The 24874-nt window shown below is 31.9% G+C and overlaps 2 protein-coding genes across 10 annotated transcripts in view; both read right to left on the bottom strand.

The window, feature by feature from the left end:
• Positions 1 to 17143, bottom strand: part of LOC116143425 (kelch-like protein 8) — a 19127-nt gene extending 1984 nt beyond the window's left edge. Inside the window, exons 1-12 of one of the 9 annotated variants that reach the window (XM_031428890.1) lie at positions 17010 to 17143; positions 16866 to 16916; positions 15765 to 15937; positions 15112 to 15293; positions 14273 to 14977; positions 14100 to 14177; positions 13155 to 13479; positions 12875 to 13074; positions 12036 to 12112; positions 11861 to 11962; positions 11437 to 11623; positions 11083 to 11341 (exon numbers count right to left, since the gene is read on the bottom strand). In XM_031428890.1, the coding sequence (XP_031284750.1) occupies positions 11258 to 11341; positions 11437 to 11623; positions 11861 to 11962; positions 12036 to 12112; positions 12875 to 13074; positions 13155 to 13479; positions 14100 to 14177; positions 14273 to 14977; positions 15112 to 15293; positions 15765 to 15936 (2112 nt within the window). In that variant the 5' untranslated portion in view covers position 15937; positions 16866 to 16916; positions 17010 to 17143 and the 3' untranslated portion in view covers positions 11083 to 11257. Of the gene's footprint in view, positions 1 to 11082; positions 11342 to 11436; positions 11624 to 11860; positions 11963 to 12035; positions 12113 to 12874; positions 13075 to 13154; positions 13480 to 14099; positions 14178 to 14272; positions 14978 to 15111; positions 15294 to 15764; positions 16562 to 16802 lie in introns of those variants that run through there. The other 8 variants (XM_031428888.1, XM_031428889.1, XM_031428887.1 and 5 more) reach the window with 8 other exon arrangements.
• LOC116143428 (TMV resistance protein N-like) lies at positions 4384 to 6244 on the bottom strand. The gene is made up of 2 exons (XM_031428896.1): positions 5656 to 6244; positions 4384 to 5519 (listed from the first exon to the last, which is right to left on the bottom strand). The coding sequence occupies exons 1-2, from the start codon at positions 6186 to 6188 to the stop codon at positions 4415 to 4417; spliced, it is 1638 nt and encodes a 545-aa protein (XP_031284756.1). The 5' UTR covers positions 6189 to 6244; the 3' UTR covers positions 4384 to 4414.
• Positions 17144 to 24874: the final 7731 nt, after the last annotated feature.

Raw genomic sequence — 24874 nt, forward strand, 5'->3', positions numbered from 1 at the left:
CATGCAGATTACATATGTTTATTTGATCATATTAAATATTTTATGATTAAGAACTAAATTATATAAAATCGGTAATACTTTATGATTAACAACAAAATTATTTCAAAAGATAATGATCATAATTAACTCTACTAGTTCCCAAATGAGTGCATTTTATATACTTGAATTAAACTTCATAATATTTTAAGTCATAGTAAATATTAGTTTCACATAATTAATTTAGAAATGAAAGTTAATGTACAGTTTATTGTACTATTTTAGACTTGGCATTACTTAATGATATATTTAAATTTTATATTTTTATAAGAATCTCATAATCATATTCCATTAGGTGAACAAGAGTTTCCAGAAAAATGAACTAGGAAAATAAAAGCTAATCATATAATTAAAATGAGGTGTAGAAGGAAAACTTACTTATTTTCATAGTTGCATATTTTCAATCTCTTGGAGTGCGGTTCAATTGTATCGATCGTTAGAGCAGCGGAAAGGTCATAGGATGGTGGCTTATCATTACAATGGCCATTTCCATTGAGTTTTAGCCTTCTCTTTAAAGATGAAAGATTTATTGGATTCTTCCATTTGTAATCTTGACGGCACAATAAACGAACTCCACACTTTTTCACCTTAAAACCTTTTATGGGTACATTATCAAAAGTGGTAACTGTGAAATAGATGATGGTCTTAGCCTCAGGAGAACCCCGACTACGAGTAATTAAACTAGAAGCTTTACCAGTATACATAACACAATCATATCCCAAGAACACATGATTTGATTTATTGTAGTGAGTTCTATCTCCTTCGAACCAACCTTTTATAGACCCAATTGCAAGAGTCTTATAGCGATGATCAGATACTCTATTACGCAACCTACAATTAACTAAGAAAGGTTGGCCAAAATCTAACAAATCTGGGAATTCTACAACAGTGCAGAAAGCCAAACCAGCAAAAGTAGCATTGGATGAGCCCAATGGTAGTTCTATATAATAACTAGCATTTTGAAAGCTAAACCACTCTGGAATTTCACTTCCTGGGAAACTCATACAACCTTTTGGATTCACACAGTACATCTGCAATAAAAAAATGTAGCATTGTTAATTTAACATGAAATTTTTTATTCAAAAAAAAATAAAAATAAGAATTAACTTTGTATGATAGGAGAGAGACCTCTTCAACTTCTGAGCATAAAGTTGTACTTTGCTGAAAACGTAGTAGAGCATTTTTCACAGTTTCTCTGAGTGCATTCCTTTTCAATTTCCAATATTGTGCTTCTAGACACTCTAGATCAAGTGGACAATTTGACATGAAACAAGGCCTGTTACCAACAGATTAAGTCAAGCAAACAACATTTGACATGAAATTTGATATAAAATTTGATCTCCAATTATTTTTTATCTTGTGTTATTAGTAAGACTTTATAGGTGATGTGTTGATATGTTAAGTAACTTCAAAATGTGACATAAAATTATGTACCACATGAAATGACATAAATTTAGTACTAATTGAGATATATATAATTACTTTTTATCAGACAAAATAAATTAAAAGAATCGAAAAACATTATTGAGCTAAAAAAAATTTTTACTATTTACCTTAAGCTGCATATACCATCAAAGGAATTTGAAATTTGCAATTTATTGGATTGTAGTTCATCTTTCTCTTTCCCTTTCTTTTTAGCATTGTTAACACTTGTGGATGTTTCTGATGGTTCTCCATAATCTCCAAGGTACAAGAAATGAATCCCACACTTTTTCACCTCTTTATTTCCGGCATCAAATTTGATGAGCATTTTACAATTTAATGACTTCATCTCATAAGAAATTTTACGATATTCGTTCTTGCACTTCTCAAACACCATTTTCGTTATAGAATGAAAGCTTGATAATACATGATTTGAACGTGAATTACGTTCATTGAAGCTACAAACATTAGATTTAATGTTTGTTCTATAAATTTGCTCCTTACCATCTTTCCTATTGACCAAGCAGTAACAGGTACCTTTGTAATTAGGATGAATAAGGAACTTTTTTGGAAAAACAACAATAGATGTAAGAAAACCTAGAAAGTTTATATTATGCCAATCTAGTGGCCGATCAAGAGTTATATAAGACCCCGTATTTTGAAAGGTAAACCATTTAGGAATTTCATTTCCAGAGAAACAGATACTAGCACAAAATTCTCGACAAGATTCCTGTACCAATGAAAATGAAAATCATCACATCATAACATAGTTTTAGCTTCAGATTTTATTTTTTATTGCTTTTAAAAAACAACTAACATCAAGAAAAATGAGAAGGCATTAAAAGAGATACCTCATGAAGAATTTTAGGTAAATCCAATTTAAAACAATTGGCAAAAGTTGTTGTCCGTGATACCCGATGAGGTAACAATAGATATGATGGATCTGATATTGATTGCAAGGATGAGCAGTTAGATGCATCCACATTTACACCCTTTGGAAGCTCTGGCAAAAGTTGAAGTCTCTGGCAATTGCTTATGTCTAGGTAGTACAAGTTAGAAAGTCCTTTGATGTTTTCTGGTATGCTTTCAAAATTATTTCCACTTAGATATAACTCTCCCAGAAAGGATAATTGTCCAAGATTGTTAGGTAATTTGGTGATTCGGCAGTTTTCCAAAAACAGTACTTCCAAAGAGAATGAACCTGATGAAGAATTCAATACCCAATTAAGGGGTGTCTGATTATCACCAGGTTGATATAGGTCTAAGGTGCGTAACTTTGGCAAGTGTAAAATGGATGATGGTATTTCTTTTAGGACTGTATGGTAAGTTTTGAGAATCTCCAAAGCTTCTAAATCTCCGAAGTCATCAGGTAATCTTTCCAATTTGGAGCAGTCGCAAAGATTAAGGCTTTCAAGAAATTTCAACTTACAGAAGCTACTTGAGAGACTCTCAAGCGATTGACATCGGTCAAGATCCAACTCAACTAGTCTAGATGGATGTTCGAATGAGGGTGTTTCTTTTATGGCAGTTTCCCTTAAATATAATATTTCCACCTTACATGAGAACTTTGGAGCTATCTCCAGATTACAGCAGCAACTGAGATTAATAAACTTAGATTGAATGCCATCTGGCAAACTAATAAGCCTTATGCAACCCGTTAGATCCAGCTTGACAAGCTCATTGAGATTTTGAATAGATGAGGGAGCTATCTTTAACAAACTTGAACATTCTCGTAAAATCAATTCCTTAAGATTTGAGGCTCTTGAGAGATTTGGAATCTCAGTCATGTGTTGGGAGTCACTGAGATTAACATATTTCAAATTTACAAGTTCCTATCAGAAAGCAAACAAATCATGACCAACTCAAGTTAGTGCCTTGTATATTTATAATTTTCAAAAGATAAATACCATATTACATACCTGTACACCGTTCCAATGCTTAACTTTGTTGTTTGGCATATCAAGTCTAACAAGGCACTCTGGAGGAAAACCTAGTGGCACTGATTTAAATGGGTAATTGACCCAACTGAAGAATGTTACGTCACTGGGAAAGGATTCAACTTCTTCAAAACCATGCAACTTATTTTCATAACAACCTGAAGAATTTAAGCCTGAGTAGTATACTCTGAAGAAGCTTAAGTCATCCATCTTTGACAAAACATGAAAATTTAAGCCTGCATTGCTTATTTTAGATATATCCAAGTTTATGCTTCGCACTGCTTCAATTCCCTAACAGCCAAAAGAGATGATCAGTTAGCATGCAAGACACAAAGCTTAAATTAATTTTTTTAATGGTAAAAGACTCCCATTAAATTAAACTAATTAAATGAGCTAAAGTTTACTAACCATTATTGTTAGCCTAATCAAATTAATTAAGCTTCATAAGTAAATTAAGATACAAAATTAATTAATTTGTTTATTATAAATAAATTATGAATCAATTACAAACAAATACTCTAGTGAATAGAAACATTGAGCTAACTAAAACAAATAAAGATTACGGATTTCAGCAGTAGAGAATAAAATAAATAGGATAACAATAACAATAATTATGCTTGAAAAATAAGACCATGTCTACAAATATAGAACGTGTATATATATATTTTTTGATGTATTTATGCTTTCTTTGAATCGAAGACTTATTATTTTAATAAAATCTAAACTAGGAGACTGAGAAAATACATGAAAGGAAATAATTAATTGTATAACAATAAACAATTTACAAAAAGAAAAAATGTAAATATAGAAGCTTGAGTTTTAAGGAAAATAAAAATATAATTGATAATATAAAACATTTTTCTTTTTTGGCAAGTCTCTGGTACGAGGAAGACTTTATTAGAAAGAAAATAATAATAGTAATAATAAATACCATAATCTCTCATTAGATATCCTTAAACCAGACATTAATTAAAATTTGTGTCAAAATTTTAAACTCACTCTCAAAGTTATCTATCTATTTATAAATAAGTATAGCTAACCCTTACCTTTTTTTTTTTAAATGCTTTGATGATATCCGTATGATGCCATAGTCGTTTGTTTTTGCAAGTATCATCTTGAGCAATTTCCCTACCCATTTCTTGAAGCAAATCATGCATTGTTATTTCATTTTTGTATGTCACAAACACAAGACACTTATCAATAAGAACTTGTATTCCTTGCTTTGCAGAAATGTCACAAGCATTTAGAGTTTCTATCACTGAATCTATATGGTCCCCTTTAAAGAAACATGCAATATCTAAAAATAAAACCTTCTCCTCTTTCTCAAGTCCATCATAACTAACTCTTAATACCTTTTGAATATCCAAAAGAGGACATTTTTCTAGGTTTTTTATTGCACTTTCCCAAAATTCTTTTTCCCTGGAACACAAATAGGAACCCAACACTTTAAGAGCCAACGGAATGCCTTGGGAATATTCTACTACTAGGTTTGATAGCTCAATATAATCTTTAGTAGGAAAGCGTTGTTTAAAGGCATATTGATTAAAAAGTCGATGAGCTGGCATCTCACTTAGTCCCTCAACCTTGTATATATAAGCATCATCTACTCCACAAGTTCTCAACACTTGTTTATCCCTTGTTGTTATGATAATTTGACTTTTTGAGTTCAACAAATTAAGATTTCCAATCAAATTTTCTATCTGTTGTAAAGATGTTACATCATCAAAAACAATGAGAACCTTCTTTTTTTTAAGTCTGTCTCTTGTGAAGGTGAGTCCTAAATTGGGATCTTTGTCCTTTAATATTTTGGAAAGAAGTTTTTCTTGCAAGTGAGTTAATCTCCCACTTTTCTCCGACTCTTCCCTAACATTTTCAGCAAAATATGATCCTTCAAAACGATTCAAAATTTTGTTGAATACAACACGGGCAATAGTTGTCTTGCCAGCACCACCTATGCCCCAAATTCCTATTTTGGAAACACCATTTGATCCCTTGTGCAACAAAGACTCTATTTTTTTTATGGGAAACTCTACTCCAACCAAGTCCCCATAATCACTTGGAGAAAATTTATATAGTTTCTCCAAAATATCGTCGGCAGTTTCTTCTAGAAGTTTAGATTCAGGCCTAATATAAACAACAAAACAAACTTTAATTAGTTAGAAATTATGTTTATATAGCTTTCATTCAATTCAAGCATTCGGAAGTGTTTAATACACTAAAAGAATTACAAAAAGCAAAATATTATGAAATTAAAACTTACTTTTGATAATTTATAGTATGGCCACCTAGATTAGCTGCTTCATTCAAAGCAGTCTTCCATCTCTGCAGCGTCTCTAACTTCACCTTGTTACGTTTTTCAAGCTCAGCTAATCCATCTCCAAAAATTCCTGTTTGATTCCTCACATCCGATGGATCTACGTGATAGAAAATTGGTATAACAATCTGCTCCTTTATTTTCTTGAAGTAAAGGATTTGTTCAAGTTCTTGGAGGCACCATCTAGAAAATGCATAATCTTTTGAGAAAATGATGACTGAAATCTTTGATGCTTTAATGGTATTCAAAAGAACTGATGAAATTTCATCTCCTCTGACAATTTGGTCATCAATGAAAGTATTAATCTGTTTACGACACAAAGCCGCATAGAGATGGCTCACGAAATTGTTGCGGGTGTCCTTGCCTCTGAAACTAAGAAAAACGTCATACTCCTCTGAAGGATTGTTGGTGGAGGACGAAGAATGATTGTTGCTGGAAGACGAAGAAGGATTGTAGCTAGAAGATGAAGAACCAGCCATCGACAACAACTGACGAAATGCTTTTCAGTTCTGTTTAATTAGACAAAATATAATGACATTCTTCATCAATCAAAAAACACTTCATTAGAAAATAAATTGAAGTAATTGAGAAATAAAAAATTACGATTTAATATATAATTATTAAATAATTCATTAACATTCCTAGTAATTCTAAATATATAATTAAAATAATATATAAGCAAATATGTGATAAATAAATCTTGAAACTAGAGGAAACAATGAAAAATATTCTGATTATTGTATTATTGCTTTTTAACTATAAATTAAAAACATGATATCACATTTTTACCATCTAAAAATTAAAAGACATGTGAATAAGTAGTTTATAAAGAGAGAAAACAAAAATTAAAAAAAAAAAAAAAAAAAAATCTGCCAAACAATAGAGGCACCACTTACTAATTAGCCTTGGAAGTTTAGATCTGACACACCCGTCACTGGAAACAACTTTGAGACACTATAAATATCTGTAAATCTTCAACCAAATTTGACTACATGTTCAGCTTTTTTGAAACATAGATTCTAATTTTTCATAAAATTATAAAATTAAAATAAAATCAAAGAAAAATAGAACATATAAAAGGTCCAAGTATATATGTCACAAAACTAACAAATGGATCCAGATCTGAATGATTTGTAGAGAGATGTAATTGCTCCTGAGAAAGTATGTTAAACCAGATATGAACTGTAAAATTATTCGTCAAAGTCAAATTAAATTTATATTTCTAGAATAATACTGATAAACATATATACTAGTAATATTTCAAAAGAGTAGGATATACATTAAGTTACATTTAAGACACATGAATAAGTACTTGATAGGAGAGAAAACAAAAAATTGAAATTGAAATTAAAACAAATCTGGGAACAATAGAGGTACTTACCTTTTAATTAGTTTTGGAAGTTAAGATTTAACAGTCAGAGCTACAGGAAGCTGAAAATTGAAACATGAAAGCATTAGTACTTTCATAAAATTATACAAAAATTTAAATAAAATCTGAAAAAAAAAAATAATAGATATAAAAAGTCATAGTATGTTACCGAAATGACGAATGGAGGCAGATCTGAATTGCTCCAGAAAAAGTACGTAAAGATCAATGAGGTTGTTGAAGCGATGGAAAAACCATAAAACTTTGCTGCTGTTATGAATGATTTCTCCTATTTTTATCTCTTCTTTACTCACTCTTGAAAGTCAATTGCAGAGAAAGTAGGTGGCAATTTCATTACAATTATTAAATGATTTCTTTTTCTTAGTCTCTCTCCATTATTTGACTTTGACAACCATGTGTTCACACAGTAAGAATCTTGGGGATGGGATTGCTATTAAATAGCAATAAATTGTTAATTTTAAGTTAGTTTCTCTAATTTTATCACCATGTTAATTACTAATGCTTTTAACTTTATTGAATAAGCGTAAAAGAGTTAAGACTTTATGATATAAAAATGGGGTGTTAAAAGCATTAGTAAAGAATAACGAATTAAAAGTAAGTTTAATAATTTAATATAGAGATAAATATGTAACTATAAAAATTATTAAAAAATGTGGTTTTTTTAGTCCAATAAAGGACGACAAATAGAACAACTATAACATAAAACGACACCAATGGTCAGTTCAAGTGACATCAGAGGTTTATTTTTTTTATCCTCTTCACGTGGTCTTCAAAGAAAACTACAAGTAAAAAAATGCCAATAGCTTCCTGCAGGAAGGTTCAAGGAAATTTCGCGACAATTATCAACTATTTCTTTTTCTTTGAATCTCTCTGCATTAATTCGTACTTTAGTAGAAATTGTCAGCTCTTTTTCTTTCATGCCTTAAGCTTGTGTTCACACAGTGAATTTGTTGAATAACTAATAATAGGTCTCCCAAGTGAGTATTACTATACCTATAACTTCTTCTCACAAATATTCTTTTACAATCCTAAAGTGATACTTCACAATTGATCAATCACAATTTATTAGATGGGAGCTATTGTGAATAGATTAATTGTGGGCTGCCACGTCAAGGTTGTGAGAGAAAGTTTATGAGAAGAGGTTGTAAATGTAATATTTTGATACTTATCTTGTAAAATTACTAATTTTATATTTAATGTTATATATCTCATGCTTCAATCTTTCATATTTGATTTAAGAGTAAACGACTTTCATTGTTGACAATTACCACCAGTGTTGGGGAGTGTCGGCAACCAAAAAATCAACAAACAAACCATAAACACTTCAAATAAACCTTCCTCAATCGTCTTTCAACCCAACAAATACAAATAATCGAAGGAATCAAACTCAGTTAATCAATCAAAACTCGAAAAAAACCCTAAGGTGGGGAAGCTTTAATCACCGACTATTGGTGAGCAAATAAGATCAGAAATATTGGGGCTTTTGGAGAGGAAGAGCCGCCGTAGTCGATTGCTGGTGACAAGGACGATTTCCAGTGACGAAATCAATCGAAAAAACAAATAGCGCCGTTAAGCCCTCCCACCACCACCACCACCAAAATACTCCTTATCACTTCGTCATCAAAACCCCCTTCCACTCCCGTCCGTCTAACACCTCCATTCGCCGACCACCGCACACGGTTAGTTCATGCGATTCTTGCCCTTTTTCAGCCGCTTCGATGTCAAAAATTTGTTTTATTTTCTTTAATTGAGAACATGTTTGGCCCAATTCATTTTGTTAAGAGAACATATATACATACATACATATAGTCATTTTGTTTTTTGTTTTTTGTTTTTTTTTTTTTTAATTTATGCCACTTCTCTTTCATTTATTTGATTATATTTTTTTAAAATATTTTGGTTGTGATTAATAAAAATGATTAAGATATATATATTATATAAAGAAGTCAAATAAATGTGTAGTTAAAGTGAGTGGATCAAAATTCCAAGTCCTTTTTTTTTTTTTTTTTTTTTTTTTTTAGTGATCAAGGGTGTCTGATCTACTTGCACGCACCCGTCAACTAATCTCCTAGAGTCTTAAAGTGAACGATCAAGTAAATTCTTTTAGTGGCCACACCTATTAGTGTTTAAGAGGATTCAAACTCAGAAACTCATGTTGGACCCTTTTACTCTTTTATCATCAGACTATCTAGTGGTGGTTAAAATTCTAAGTCTTTGGCCTCTATTATTATATTACTTTAACGAGCTAATTTTATGTTTTAATAATTTAATCACCCAACATCCCTGCAATATTTTAAAAATATGCACAAATAATGCCGTCCAAAAAATAATAACGTTACAGGTGTATTTTGGTAATCCAACCCACTTTCGTTGACTAATCCCCTGCTCAACAACTCTCTTCGTCCATTTCCTCACCTTGTATGACATGCCATGCAACCATTGGTTTTTTAAATTTCATGGTTGCTAATTAAACTAAGGAAAGTAATTCTAAATCAGATAATTTTTGTTGTTGGAAATAATTTCTTGGATTTTTTTTTTTCTTTTTCTCTTCTTTACATGTTGTTCAAAGAAAACTACTCAACAAAGAAAATACCAATAGCTTCCTGAAAGAGTCATGGAAATATCCTGATAATTTCAATACTTATGAGATAAATTACATTCACCAAATACCAATAGCTTCCTGGGATTCTAGAATTTGAAACACAGATGCTAAGTTTGAGATTAGTATGCAAATATCATTTTAGATATTCTAAAAATTATGTAAAGAATAATAATACTACACTTACAATTCGTAATATTATATTTTTTATCATTGAAAAAGGCATTTGTCGTTTTATTTTCCTTACAAAGTACAAAAATAAAATAAACAATGTTTTATAAAAGGATACAAGCACTGTGTTTTAGAGAGATCAATTAGTTTTTCCAAGAATTAACTTTAAAATTTCACGCTAATTTCATTCCCATGTTGGAGAATGACCATGAAATTTCTTATCAAAGACATGCCCCTTGTTTTGCCCTGATTCCATGCAAAATTACAAAAATAGACCTACGAAAAGAAGTTTTGATTGCCAAACAATAATGATAGTAGAAGACTAGAAAAAATTAAGAGGGATAAACTAGAATTTGAAATTACTTTATGAAATAACAATAAGTCTCTGCTCTTTTTCAATTAACAAAATGCAAATTAATTCATAGTAGAGGAAGGCAATAAAACTAGCAAGAGTTTTCTTTCACTTGTATCTTAAGATTTTTGAATAGCACTTTGGTCTTTGGGTATATTAATCTTCAAAATATTTTGAATATTATAAAATTAATTCTTATAAATGTTCAAAAAAATGTTGCCTAAATTATTGATAAAGAAAAAGCGTATTTCTTAGAAATATATCAGATTAGTTACCGTAATAATAATGCACTTAACTAAACAATTCAAATTATCAATAAAGTAGAACATTAATATTCATTAATAAAAACAATATAATATGAAGAACGATTATTACTTTAGTTAGTGGATTAAACTTTTCTTAAACAATTAATTACCAGATCTAATATTAATAAAAAAGAGAAAGATGACTAATATTATAATAATAACAATCCTTCTATTTCCCTACTTTCCACTATTACCCCCTTAGCATTTGAAATTACAATATTACCCCTTCCATTATTTTTTATTTTTTTTATTTTTTTGCCTTACAATTAAATTTTGACCACTAACTGACAATATTACACTTAAATACAAAATTTTCAAAAAATCAAAAGAAAAACCTTATACATTTGTTTTTTTAAATGATAATAAAATTATAAAAAAAATTAAAGAAGCAAAAATATTAAAACGTTTTCAGTTGATTTAAATTTTGAGATGTTTTTATGTAATGTTTTAGAATTTTGGTTGTCTGCTTCAAAAAAATTTGAAAGAATTTTTAGGGGTGATACGGACATTGCATAAGTCATATAACCCAGGATTAACCAAAGGTGGAGATTATTAGATATAACACCAAAACATTATCTATTTCATTTAACGAGAGACTTATCTGTTTCTACAACTTTGTACATTCCTATCTTCAAGTTGCTCTCATAACAAAAAAGATGTGATTGAGAAAAGCCTCTTAACCCATCAGCTTCAAAATGAGTAATGAGAGAAAAAGACATTATTCTCCTTAGTGACTACACGGTAAAAGCTGACATGAAACTCCTTTTCCCAATTATATCAACTACTTCCCAGCCCCGTCCCTCTTTAAAACATTCAACCTGTTATCACATAATCAGCAAATACAGATAAGATAAGATTGGAGCATCTATCTAACAACTGCATAAAAAAACAAGTATGGCAAAAGATAAGATACCGTGTCCAAGACCCTGTCACCAGCTGCCACTCCTGCAATGACATATATAGACTCTTTCAGAACAGCAGCAGCAGAATATCCCCTTGCATGCTTCATTGGATCCGCCTTAATCCATGAATCCATACGCGAATCATAAATTTCGACACTTGAAACCATTGTACTGCCATCATAACCACCCAGAGCATATCTACAACACAAATTCATCGTGTTAGTCTGAAACTTGAGAAGGATGATATGTATCTCTGGGGACTACGCATGCTGTCTTTCACAATACATGACGAACATGATTATGAAAAGTGAGTTAAAAATGTACAATGTTAAATCAAAATGTATTATTTTTTATACGACAGCCGAGCTGGGCCATCACCATCAACAAGTACCAATAAACTCCAAAACAAGAAAACAAGAGGAATAAAAAACTTACAATTTTCCATTCAAAACAGCCACTGAGTGGCAGGCTCTCTTTGAGTTCATGCTTGCAATTTGTTCCCAATAACGCATTCTGTAGTCAAATTTTTCTGCAGAACTGATACATACAAAAATGTCAGGCAACTCTTAAACAAACAATGATAGAAAAAATTAATTACATTGTGTCTTACTTCAGATAATCCTTCCCATCAAATCCGCCAGTAGCATAAAGCACACCATCAATTTCTGCAGCAGCAAGAGAAAATCGCTGGAGAACAAATGAAGGGCATTCATGGACCAAGTCTTAGTCAACTTATACATCATGCATGCTTTATAAGGTGGCATGCCACATCACACATCACACATCCAGTAAATACATGTAACTGACATATGTCTCATGATATAAAGTATCCTTAAACCTTGTATTGAATGACTGATAACATATGATAGATGCCCAACTTGATGACAGAAGTGACATGGTGTCCATGATGAAAAAAAATACCTTTATTTTCATGAAACTTAATTGCCATGATGTCAAATAAGCAATGAATTCAACATCATCAGTAAACCTTTCCTCAATCATTGCACCAAAATCCAGGAATCAAATGTAATAGATAGAAGATTTAAATTGAAATACGCAATTTTTTATTGTCTTTCTGGTTCACATTTTTCCGTTAGTTCTACCAAATTGAATTTCTCAATTATAAAAAATCATATTGAGTGAATCTAGAAAGTTCTTGTATCATAAATCATAGTGAATTCTCACTAGATATCTCATTTAATTATATTATGGTCCGTATATGAGGAATATCTGTTTTGAGTTTAATAAACGCTGTAATATTTCATACATTCTGAAATTTCCATTTGTCCGAGTTCAAACAAAGCAAAGCCCAGCCTCAATATTTTTCAATTTATGCATAAATATTAGTTTAAGCTCTCACAGGTAAACTTAATTTTCGATCCTTTATTAAATACTAAACCAATAAAACTGCATTCCTCAAACTGATTCAAGTGCAGGTGATAAGTGTACCTTTTGTCGCAGTGACAGCATACCGATCCATCGTTCAAGCTTCAAATCAAACATTTCAACATCTGAAAAGCAATCAACACTATTCCCACCACCAATTGCATATATTTTGTTATCAAAAGTAACTCCACCTAAGCCACCCTTTGCCTTATTCAAGGAAGGGCACGGGGTCCATTCATCATTAGCTGGGTTGTACGATTCAACTGACATATATTATGAAATATTAGAGATAAGTAGATTGAAAAGGCAATAATACTTTAAAGAAATTATTAAGAGCTAATACCTGTATTGTACCACGTGCGTCCATCCCCACCACCAAGGACATAAACCTCACCATTCAACAATGCAACTGAAGCATATGAACGAACAGAGTTCATTGGCTGAAAAGATTTAATCACACCTCGCGAGGGAACATATAAATCCAATGTTGATAACCATGATTCTCCATCATATCCACCCAATAGATATATTGACTCTGTAGGATTAACATGCAGCTCGTCTAAGGACTCTATGGCCTTTTCATCACTTAGTTCGATGGGAGGATTAGACACAGATTGCACCATTATACAATGATTTTTCAACTGCTGGATCTCAGCTTCTGCATCAACCTGGAAGAGTCCGGGTCAAAGGTATTACATCAAGTGGCCAAATGAAATACACAAATGCACCATCTTCCATAAACATCATAACCATTAATATCCAGGGGACAGGGGACAGGGGAGGGGGAATTAATGCATTGACCTTCAAACGAAGGAACAGTAGTCTCTTCAATTTATCATTAGTGCAATACAATATGAATTTGATTATTTCAAGACACTAGTGACTCTTACCTCTGTATTATAGGTACTTCACCCACTAACTAAGGCTGCTAAACGCGCTAAATTATATTTTCCTTTAAATCTCCGAGTTCTTGGTGTTAATACTAAGGAGAGGGAAAAACCATCAACTGCTCGAACAATCGTTGCCAATGCTTTTCCTATTCAACCTTCTAGAGCACCAATGGCTATAATTCTACTTCTACTTCCATTGTAAATTCATTCAATTTAACATTAGTCCTTAGTCCATAGAATATATATATATAAATAATTAATCAAAAAAGAATTCAGCCTCCAACGGCGACTAAAATATATCAATCTGCACATTGTTTGCTTATTAATTTTCCAAGGGCAGATAAAATCAGCTATTGGAAATAGCAGAGTTCAACATCAGAGGAAGGGCAAAGCATTACCAGCTTCTGCTCCAAATATCTCATCTTTAGATTTTGTTCAGTTTGAATTTCTTTAAGCTCTTCCACCCCTTGAATCAACTACATAGAGCATAAAGCAACTTTACTAAGGCCAAAGCAAGAAACTCTTTTGAATCTTAAATGAAATAAAGTAAAGGACAAATATCCTCAACTACCTTAGTTATGATGGACTGACAATAAGAAGATGAACAACTATTCTCTTCATTCTTCTCATCAGAGCTCATCTTCTCACAAATAGAACCCCTGTTTCCCATGCACATATCACTGGTAATGGCAGGTTCAGCTACATAATCAGTTAAAAGAACATCTTGACGTCCACGGTTAAAAGCCAATTCTTTCAGTTTCATGAGTATAATATCTTTCTCATCTTGTTCCACCATCTTCACATCTAAATGACCTTCCAATAGCTGGTTGTCTCCATTTAGTGGAACATCATCTCTAGAATCCATTTTCCTACTCGAGTATTTAGACTGATCAACCTCCAAAGGACATGGCTGAAGCAATTTACACGCCCCTTTCATTTCACCAACAGAAGCAGAATCTTCAGAATCTGAAACCCAGCCTAAGTACTTAGTAAGGTCAGTCTCTGTAGCAAGCAGCTTGAACCCCTTGCCTTCCTCTTCCGTGTCAGTTGACGAAAAAGGTTGGAAAATGTTTCCTCGCTTTGCCGTATTGAAAGGAAGACAAGGTAGGCAAGTGCTTGTTGAAACTGCTAAAGATGCAAGTGATATCAGCTTGCTTGCCTGAGAATGGTCAAGCTCAAACCAGAAATGATGATTAGTGTAGTAATTGTCTTCAATTACTGGTTTAAACTGTTCTTCAAGCAGAGGTTGGCATAGCAATTTGACACGAATCTGAACCTTAATTTGGAAAGCAACATAATATTGGGCTTATCAGCATTATAGCCTTCCCTTCATCATAAACTATCTGTGTCATATATAGCTTTTAAACTTAAAAACAACAAGAAAATATATAAGCAAACTTGTTATAATACCTGTGAAGGATACAAGGTTCTCTCAGAACCATCAGTGGTCCACCCATACGGGTCAATGTTCATTTTGCCCGGGCTGGCAGCTTCATAGATGCCATAAAGTTTTCTATCACTGTAGTTGAATAGAAAAAGTGGTAGGCCAGTATCAATGTTCTTTACATAGGTAAAGTGTTGAGCTGGTAAGCCTGTTAAAGTTAATACAAAATCCAATAAGTTCATGGAGAAAAAACTACAAACAGATACTGAAGCAGCACTGCAATGCTGCCCAACGAAACTGAAAAGAAAAAGAGAAATTATATCATATAGAGATATATTCTTAAACCAAACTACCATTTACCCATCTTTAGCAACAATCCTGCTTAAAAAAAAAAAAGGAGTTCAAGATGTGTATGCAAAGTAACAGTTGTAGAAAAAGACATTTGCAGAATAAGAATTATTCTATTAATGAAACACAGGAAACAAAATCTAGATGAAATCAAATTAATAAAATAAAAACAACTATAAATATTTTATTCATTCTTCCCATTTTTATGCAATCCTATCAACAGATATCACTGGTTTCTGAATGACTAACAAATTCCTGAAAGAAAAAAAAGACAACCAAAAACAGCCAAAATGTTTACTAAATATATGCCTCAAAATTGCAGATGACTTACCAAACAGTTGATTAGTTAAACATTCTTTAATGGTGTTATTCTTGCAACCAAATATAACACCACCAAGCTGGCTCTTTACCAGATTTCTAGCAGATGAACGGGTATAGGTTGGATTTGTAGAAGGTGAATTTCCAGTCATAATGAAAGTTTGTGTTTTCCTCCCTGCCCCCATCCTGTGACCAAAATTGAAAAAGATAAAAAATGCCAAACAAAATCTGAAACTGCAACTAGAGCTTAAAACATGAGTAACTACTGCTAATCAAAAGGGCTCAAAAACTTCAACCAAAACATTGAAGATATTGATCAAATAACATTGTAAAATAAGTACTAAATGCAGCACAATCATGAAACAGCAAATTTATAAAATATCAGCAATCACAAGAACAACAGATCGGCGGAAACAAAAACCTAACCTAAACGATTAATGAATTGACTTTCGTTAATAAAAACAAAGGCCATTATGTTAAACAAAAGATGGAAATCTTACTTTGATGAGCAAATTGAATCACAAACAGGATTACATAATAAACCTACATCAACCTCATCAATATCCATTCCTTAAAATTACTCTCATTGAAAAAAAAAAAAACTATACATTTCTCACAAATTAATTAAACTCATGACGCTTTCAAGATTCACTCGCTTCAAAACACATTCATAAGAGCAAAGCATGTCGTAGCATAAAATTTAAAAGAGAAAAAAAAGCAAGCAAACATGGCCGTAATATCAATATAATAAAGTAAAATTTAAAGATTAATGCAACAACAATAATAACACAGTAATTTGTCCGTATATAATAACAAATAAATAAACAATAAAAACCTAATAGTAGAGTGTGATGCTCAATGAACAAAACCTGGAAATACAGTTCAATGTAATGCTATCAGAATCACAACATATGCTTAAAAAGAACTTCGAAATAAAGAAAATCGCAAACAAATAATTCGTTTGATAGAAACGGAAAAAAGAAAGTAAAAGCGAAACGGCAAAGACTTATTTAAACTTCAAAAGCAAACAAATGCAGCGCAAAACCCTAACTATCACTAGCTTTAATCGAATCACCGAATCAAAGTGAAACCGAGTTCACTTTCTATGTTAAACCTTCCGATTGAAGCACAGCCGCAGCAAACTTTGAAAATCGAGCGAACAAAACTGAAACAAAAAAAAACGAATGAAAGAACAAAAAAGAATGAAAGTTGAAAAGAAGATAAGCGAAAAGAAAATGTGTCAAAGAGAGATCCGTACACTGTGCGCCGACGAGGGTGCCGATAATGGAAACAGTGTGCTCCACTTTAGAGTGCGTGGCAAGAAGCGCGAAAAGGAAACCGATTAGTTTTTTACTTTTTACACATAAATATATACACATGAGCGAGGGACTGTGAGAAGTACGCACCCGGCGCGTTTTAGTGTTGTATCAGAGAAAGATAGTAAAAAACATTGTTTAGTAATTCTATTGGCCATTCTTGGGGATTGGGAAGGGTTCAGCGATGTGTTTTAAAACGACATCGGATAGAAGCTGATGCTTACCCAATACCCTTCAAACTATTTCCCAGTAGGCAGTATGCATCCACTTATCATGGACCAAAGTGTAACATGATTAAGGAAGATTTGCAAAGATATATCATGAGCTAGTCCCTACCACTTTGGTTTGAATTTTTACATCAAAATCAAATGAATTTTGGCACTTTATTAAATGGCATCTAATTTACTGGTTTTAAAGTTATTAGAATTTGTTACCTTTTGTTCCCATCTTCAAATAATGTGTTCGTGTTAACATATAATAATGTAAGAAGTATCAATATAGAAATTTTAATTAGAAAATTTCATTACGTTACATGTCAAGATTGTTTTATTTCACCCACCCATGAGTAGCCAACACGATGGGTGAACTAAGCGAATTGTGTTTAGCTTTAACCCATAGTATTGAGTTCAATTCCCTGCTGGCATAAAGGTATTACTCTTTGTTCGTGATTTATTTGAGAGGTAACAACGGTAGGTTGTTGTACGATAATTTTTCTTGAGAATTAGTCGAGATACGTGTAAGTTGATCTAGACCTTAGTTAACAAAGAAAAATTGTTTTATCTCGAATTTTTTTTTTCATAAATAATATGATGTTAGTTATATGTAAGAATTTTTCAAAAAATAATAATATAGAATATAGTTTTTTATGGTCTTTCAACTTTAAAGGCTCTCTAAAATATATATATAGATATAATTTAAGACTTTTGGGTTGCATTTTTTTTTTTTTTTAATTATCTTTAGATTATGAATCAAAACTACCTCAGATAATCTTCTAAAATTGATAATATAATATGTGATTTAAAAATTAAATTTATACGAAAAAAATGAGATATAGACAAATAAAATTAACTAGGAAAATCTTAAGGTTAGCTGTTTACTATTAGAAGAAATGAGGTCCATCATTTGCTTTGGGCCCATGGAGTAAGATGGGGGCCCATAATATTAACAGGGGTTCATCATTAGCAATTGGAGCTCATTAGAAATTGGCATGATGGTCTTTACTTTCATTTTGTTCCTTAAGCCATGCGTAATCTTAATTGAGGTTTTGTTTAGGCATCTTTTCCCTAATTTCAAACTTAATTAGGGTTTTTATTTACACCGTTGATCCCAAATTTTAAACTTAATTAGGTTTTTGGTTTATATCTTTTTTTACCAATCTCAAATTTGAATTTTACTTTTTATTCTTCAAATTGATATTCATTTCGTTGTGTGATTACTTTTTTCATAGCTTTAATACTATATTTTCATCAAACAAATAAATATTTGAAATAAAAATTGATCAATTTGACAGGGTTTAAAGAGATTTTATGGTGGATATTGATCAATTTGATAGAGGCTAAAAATCAGTTGTCTTTTTTTTTTTGTCTTTTTTTTTTTGTAACCAAGTTATCCGGGTCAATTTACGCACACCTCGATTAATCCTCGTGAGAGATTAGAGCAACAACCCACAGCCACGTGCTTCCACTTAAATTGCAGGTGCTTAGTCAGAGAATCGAACTTAAGATCGTGTGCCTATCAAGCTGTCCTCAATTCATCCAAATCATCTGAGCTACCCACAGATAGGTCTTGCCCTTCTTATAATCTCATATAGATTTTGATATATGATTATCTGCGTGTAAAAATGTGTTGTAAAATAAATCGAATAAGATTGATATTTGAATTATGAATAATATTACACCAACAACTCTTTCTCACAAACTTTCTCTCGCAACCCTGACGTAACAGTTTACAATTGGTTAATTCACAATAGGTCTCACATGGTTCTCACTAATTAATTGTAAGCTGACACGTCAGGGTTGTAAATAAAAGTTTGTGAGAGAGAGTTGTTAGTGTAGTATTATTCTTGAATTATATAAGATTGGATTACAACAGTGATTACAGTTTGACAAACATGTTGCAAATTTGGTTGACATTATTGGATAATAATAAACATTAATTAAATCTCTCCATAATTATAGGTTATATTACCATGTAATAAAACTAAATCTCTAAATAATTGTTTATCACGTTACCATGTAATAACATTATTGAATGAATAAACATTATTGAATGAATAATAATATCATTAAAACCATCAATAATATTTTGATTATTTAATCATATATTCTTAACGCTACCCTATAATAATAAATAATCACAATTTCGTGAGACCGACGGAGCAGATTGCTTGGTTTGGTCATGTGATTGTGGGTTTAGGAAATTGAATTGTAGTCTGCCATGATGGTAGCCTGCCACCCATTCATCCATCAATCAATCAGTCACTTTTCTGGTGAGACTCTTCTTTACGATTTAGTAATATGCAAATTCAGGCAAACCTAATCTCTGAGCGCTACAAATGGCTAGTTGTTGGCTTTCTTGCATGCAGGGCTTTCATGTATAAGGGTGTAAATGTCACTTTTAAAACCCAAGGGGATGCAATGAAATTGCCCTAGATGGTAGGAAGATCATTCAAAGGTGTGGTAGGGGCTAAAAAACCAGCCATGTTTTTCAGAGAAGTTTTCACATGTACAGAACAGTACAGGGCAGATGATCTCTCAAAGTTAAAGAGAGTGTACGTTCCATTTGCATCAGCAATAGTACAAACTTTGAATTGTTTTGTCATTCATGACAGGAAATGGTCTGGCAATCTAAGCCCATAACCATGTTCGTTGCAGATGGAAGGTTCATAGCCATAAATAAATGTCACCTCAGCTGGCTCATTCACAAAGCTCGACAAACAACTTTGCTAGCTGAGTTGAAACCAAACTGTATGGATCCTAATCGAGCCATGCAGGTTAGTAATCAAATGGGTACCTTTCCATTATAAATTGGTTTTTAAGAGAGTGTTCTACCCGATTGGTACAATTGGTTTGAGAGTAACTGGAGTCATTTCTTGTCGTTGGGTAAACCTGGGTTCGTTGTTGTTGGGTGGACGTTGATCGCAAAGCGGATTGTAACAATCTTAATCGTAATAACCACATAGACACCCTCTTAATGAAGAGAATAAGAGAGTTTGTTTCTCCCTCTCACTCTTTACTTGAGGTTTAACTATAATTTCAATAATATTCTTGAAGATTTACGACAGTTTCCAGATAAGAGGGCCAAGAAATCAATGGATGGTTGAACTTTATTAATGGTTTGAAATAAAAGAAACCTCTTTTTTGATTCCTTTAACCTCTCAAAATGTTGACATTTGGGACGTAAATGAGCTGTATTCCTTATAAGATTTTGAGTTAGCTGTAGCAGTGGGACATAAAAGAGTTAAAGATCATGTTATTGGAAGAATCTTAATCAGAATATTGTGCTAATTTTCCTCCTTTGATTAACAGAAGAAGATATTCTTTTCAGGTGGATGCACATTTCAACTTTTATCATCAATTCTTTTTTGGCTTATTCATCTTCCTTTTGATCCACCGAATCCAACATATTAATACTCTGGTATAAACAAATTTAAAACCATATATTGCTGCCTTGCACATGGGATGGACTGTATCTTTTGTTACAGTTCTTTTTTTTTTTCTTTCTAATTTGTATGATTCGAAAATCCATGAACTCTTTTGATGAACTTTGTTGGCTTGATGGGAATGGGATCAATAATTCTTTTATGGATTTATTGACACGTAGATATATAAGGATATATCTACGTGGTATCTTTTGTGCTTAATCAATATAATTACATGAGTTCTGTAAAGTCTTTTGCTTCAATTTATTGCCAAATGTGAGTTTTTTCTCTTTGATATCTAAAAACTTAAGTTTTTGACCAATCATAGGACCTTTTATCCTAACAAATTCGAGCTCAGAACAGAAGTTTTTATGAACCCTTACCATATAGAGAAAATGGGAAAAAAATGTTCGTCTGGGTGTTGTTGACGCCGAGATTTGCACCAATGAGAAGTACATAAGATCTATATTAGAATCTAAGTAAGAGTTTGTATAAAACCCCTAATCTCGATGCAAGATAGATGAATGAATGAGAAATTGATCAATAACATTAAAAAACAATTTTTAAAATGGTTCAGATGCTAAATACAAATCCTACATCCAGATTCACTGTTATTGTATTGCTTTTTGTGTTTTCTCTCTGTGCGCAAGTACAATTTACAAAGTATTAATTAAAAATCGGATCCCTAATCTGAATGAAAAGTAAATTTATATACTGTTATAATGACAGGGATTTACTATCCAACAGGTGTTAAAGTTATGAGACCAATAATTTAATCTTAAAATTTGGTGGAAACCTACACATGCTCTAATAATAATAAAAAGGAAAAAAAAAAATCAATGTCATAACCAATACAATAATACTACTAAGAATATTCAAAAGTAGATGAGAACAAAATGGTGGTGCTCGTCCTGCATAAGCATGGCATGTGCCCGTATGCAGATTTTTGGACACTTGATGAACAAGACAGAAAACAACAATAATGGTAATAACAGAGAGCTGTTTTGTTTCCAGTAGCAAGAAGGGTCCAAATAGAAGGAAAATTTAGGACACTGGTTAACTTTTTGAACACTGATGAGTGTTGATGATTAAAGGAGGGAGGGAGGGAGGGATAATAATCAAGTGAGGTTTATCATTTAAGCACCAAGTCAAAAAGTGAGTTTGGTTCAAACCACGAAATTTAAAGGGAGAAACGGATTACTTTTGTGTATAATTTTTTAATTTTACTATAAAAAACTTTACACGAATTCCTATGCCTGTACTTGTAAATTTCTAGATTTGGGCATATAATAGAGGGCAAAGCAATGAAACCACATAATAATACTCTTGTTAATCATCTCTTGGACCCATAATTTATTTTATCTCTGAATAAGATAAAGATGACATAAAGACGAATGGTTTTTGACAATCTCATGTTTATTTTTGAATTTGAGAGTAAAAAGATAGAGCATTTGGGTGGGTAAAATGATTAATGGGTCCAAACCTAGACAGGGGCGTAACCAAAGTATATTCGGTGAAGTCACTTGACCCTACTAATATTTGAAATTATTAAAAATAGGTATGTATTTTATAGTAATTAACAATTTTGATCATACTAAAATTACTCATATTTTATTGATTCTACTAAGATATATCTATATTTTATTGAACTGAAAATTCGAAAAATACCCATGAGAGCGTTTGGTTTAATATTCCTATCCATATTCCCAAAATATTTGTTTGTTTAATTATTTAGGAAATATTAGTATATTTTTTAATTATTTTTAGATCCCTTGAGTTTATTAATTTCATTAAATACCCCTAGAAAAAATTTAAAAATTAACAAAGACACTCACACCTACTCATAGTTGCCAGATTCCTACAACCACCGTCGGTGGTAGCCGGAATCTGTCACAACGACCTATAAACGACTGAAACTAGCTAGTAATTCACCGGAATTGGTCGTCGTTAACCGACAACGACAATTATATCTTTGGCTGTCGTTGACGGCCAGATCTGGACTTTTGCAGCCGTCAACGGCTAGATCTAGCTGTAGATCTAGCCTTTTTCGATCAAATCCGTAGTAGATCCGGTGGGAAAAGGCCATATCGAAGCCCTACCCGCAAGATCTAACCGGTCTATGTTGTAACACCATTTTCTGGCCAGATTCCGGCGGTGGTGGCTGGAATCTGGCACTATGGGTGGGTGAGGATGTTTTTGTTATTTTACAAAATCTTTATATATTGGGATGTTTAGTTATATTAGCAAATCTAGGGGGTTTTTCTTGTTAATTTTTAAATTTTACCTCGTAATACTCACCCTATTAAAGTATCAAACATTATTTCTAAAATAACAAAACAAACAGACCTCATATTTTTTTTTTTTTTTACGTTTTCTCTTTTCCTCAGCTCCTCTCCTCTTCTCTTATACTTTTTTCTTCATTTGATTAGATTAATCGAGAAAGAAAATGGCCCATATTTGGTTGCAACATTTTTTTTAAAATATAAAAAATCATCGAGAACAACTATAGAATTGATAATTTGGTATACATAACTTTTAAAATTAAAATTTTATATTATATTTTTGCTTATTACCATTTTTATTTTAAATTTATCAACTTACATTTTGTTGACCTTATTAGAAATCCTAACTGCGCCGCTGTCTCGACATAAACAACAAAGCTTAATTAAATTAAATTAAATGAATTACCTCTGTTAATTATAAACCAAATCCCCAAAAATCCCCTATACTAATATAAATTTATTTATTTTTTCCCTCTTTTTCTTTTTCGAATCCAATGCAAATATTCCGGCTTTCCCTCAAAAGTGGGGCCGAAAGGTTTCCTAGTCTTCAAGCCAAGTCCTTGTTTTCACATTTACCATAAAGACATAAGCTATTCAAAAAGTTTTAGGTAGGAGAAGCCGTCTAATATATTATAAAGTTTTTACATTTATTTTAACACCAATAAATGGCATTTATGATATACTATTTTGATCTTAGGTTAAAACCACCATTGCAGTTGATGCTTTAAATCGAAATGTAAACATATCTTGACTTGTTCATTATGATGGTATTCTTTTGACTTTGGAATTTGGCTTTTTATAATTTTTCGGTGGAGTTGGATACTTTTATGAGTTATTCATATGTTACAAAGTGAAACGAGCCCCATACTAAAAGTTGGTATAATTATTGATAATGTTCATGCTTATGAAACTGCTCGATTGTCTTTATATTTATCTAAGTCTATTGTTTGGATTAAAGATGTTTTTTGAAGAAGATATTCTTTTCAGGTGGATGCACATTTCAACTTTTATCATCAATTCTTTTTTGGCTTATTCATCTTCCTTTTGATCCACCGAATCCAACAAATTAATACTCTTGTATAAATAAATTTAAAACCATATATTGCTGCCTTGCACATGGGATTGACTGTATCTTTTGTTACAGTTCTTTTTTTTTTTCTTTCTAATTTGTATGATTCGAAAATCCATGAACTCTTTTGATGAACTTTGTTGGCTTGATGGGAATGGGATCAATAATTCTTTTATGGATTTATTGACACGTAGATATATAAGGATATATCTACGTGGTATCTTTTGTGCTTAATCAATATAATTACATGAGTTCTGTAAAGTCTTTTGCTTCAATTTATTGCCAAATGTGAGTTTTTTCTCTTTGATATCTAAAAACTTAAGTTTTTGACCAATCATAGGACCTTTTATCCTAACAAATTCGAGCTCAGAACAGAAGTTTTTATGAACCCTTACCATATAGAGAAAATGGGAAAAAAATGTTCGTCTGGGTGTTGTTGACGCCGAGATTTGCACCAATGAGAAGTACATAAGATCTATATTAGAATCTAAGTAAGAGTTTGTATAAAACCCCTAATCTCGATGCAAGATAGATGAATGAATGAGAAATTGATCAATAACATTAAAAAACAATTTTTAAAATGGTTCAGATGCTAAATACAAATCCTACATCCAGATTCACTGTTATTGTATTGCCTTTTGTGTTTTCTCTCTGTGCGCAAGTACAATTTACAAAGTATTAATTAAAAATCGGATCCCTAATCTGAATGAAAAGTAAATTTATATACTGTTATAATGAGAAGGATTTACTATCCAACAGGTGTTAAAGTTATGGGACCAATAATTTAATCTTAAAATTTGGTGGAAACCTACACAT

Source organism: Pistacia vera, unplaced genomic scaffold (genome assembly GCF_008641045.1).
Source record: "Pistacia vera cultivar Batoury unplaced genomic scaffold, PisVer_v2 Contig430, whole genome shotgun sequence".
Classification (NCBI taxonomy): domain Eukaryota; kingdom Viridiplantae; phylum Streptophyta; class Magnoliopsida; order Sapindales; family Anacardiaceae; genus Pistacia; species Pistacia vera.

Coding starts and splice junctions, on each gene's coding strand:
- LOC116143428 (XM_031428896.1), bottom strand. CDS start 6,188: ATGGCTGGTTCTTCATCTTCTAGCTACAATCCTTCTTCGTCTTCCAGC. Junction 5,520..5,655: donor CATACTATAAATTATCAAAA/GTAAGTTTTAAT, acceptor TGTTTATATTAG/GCCTGAATCTAAACTTCTAG.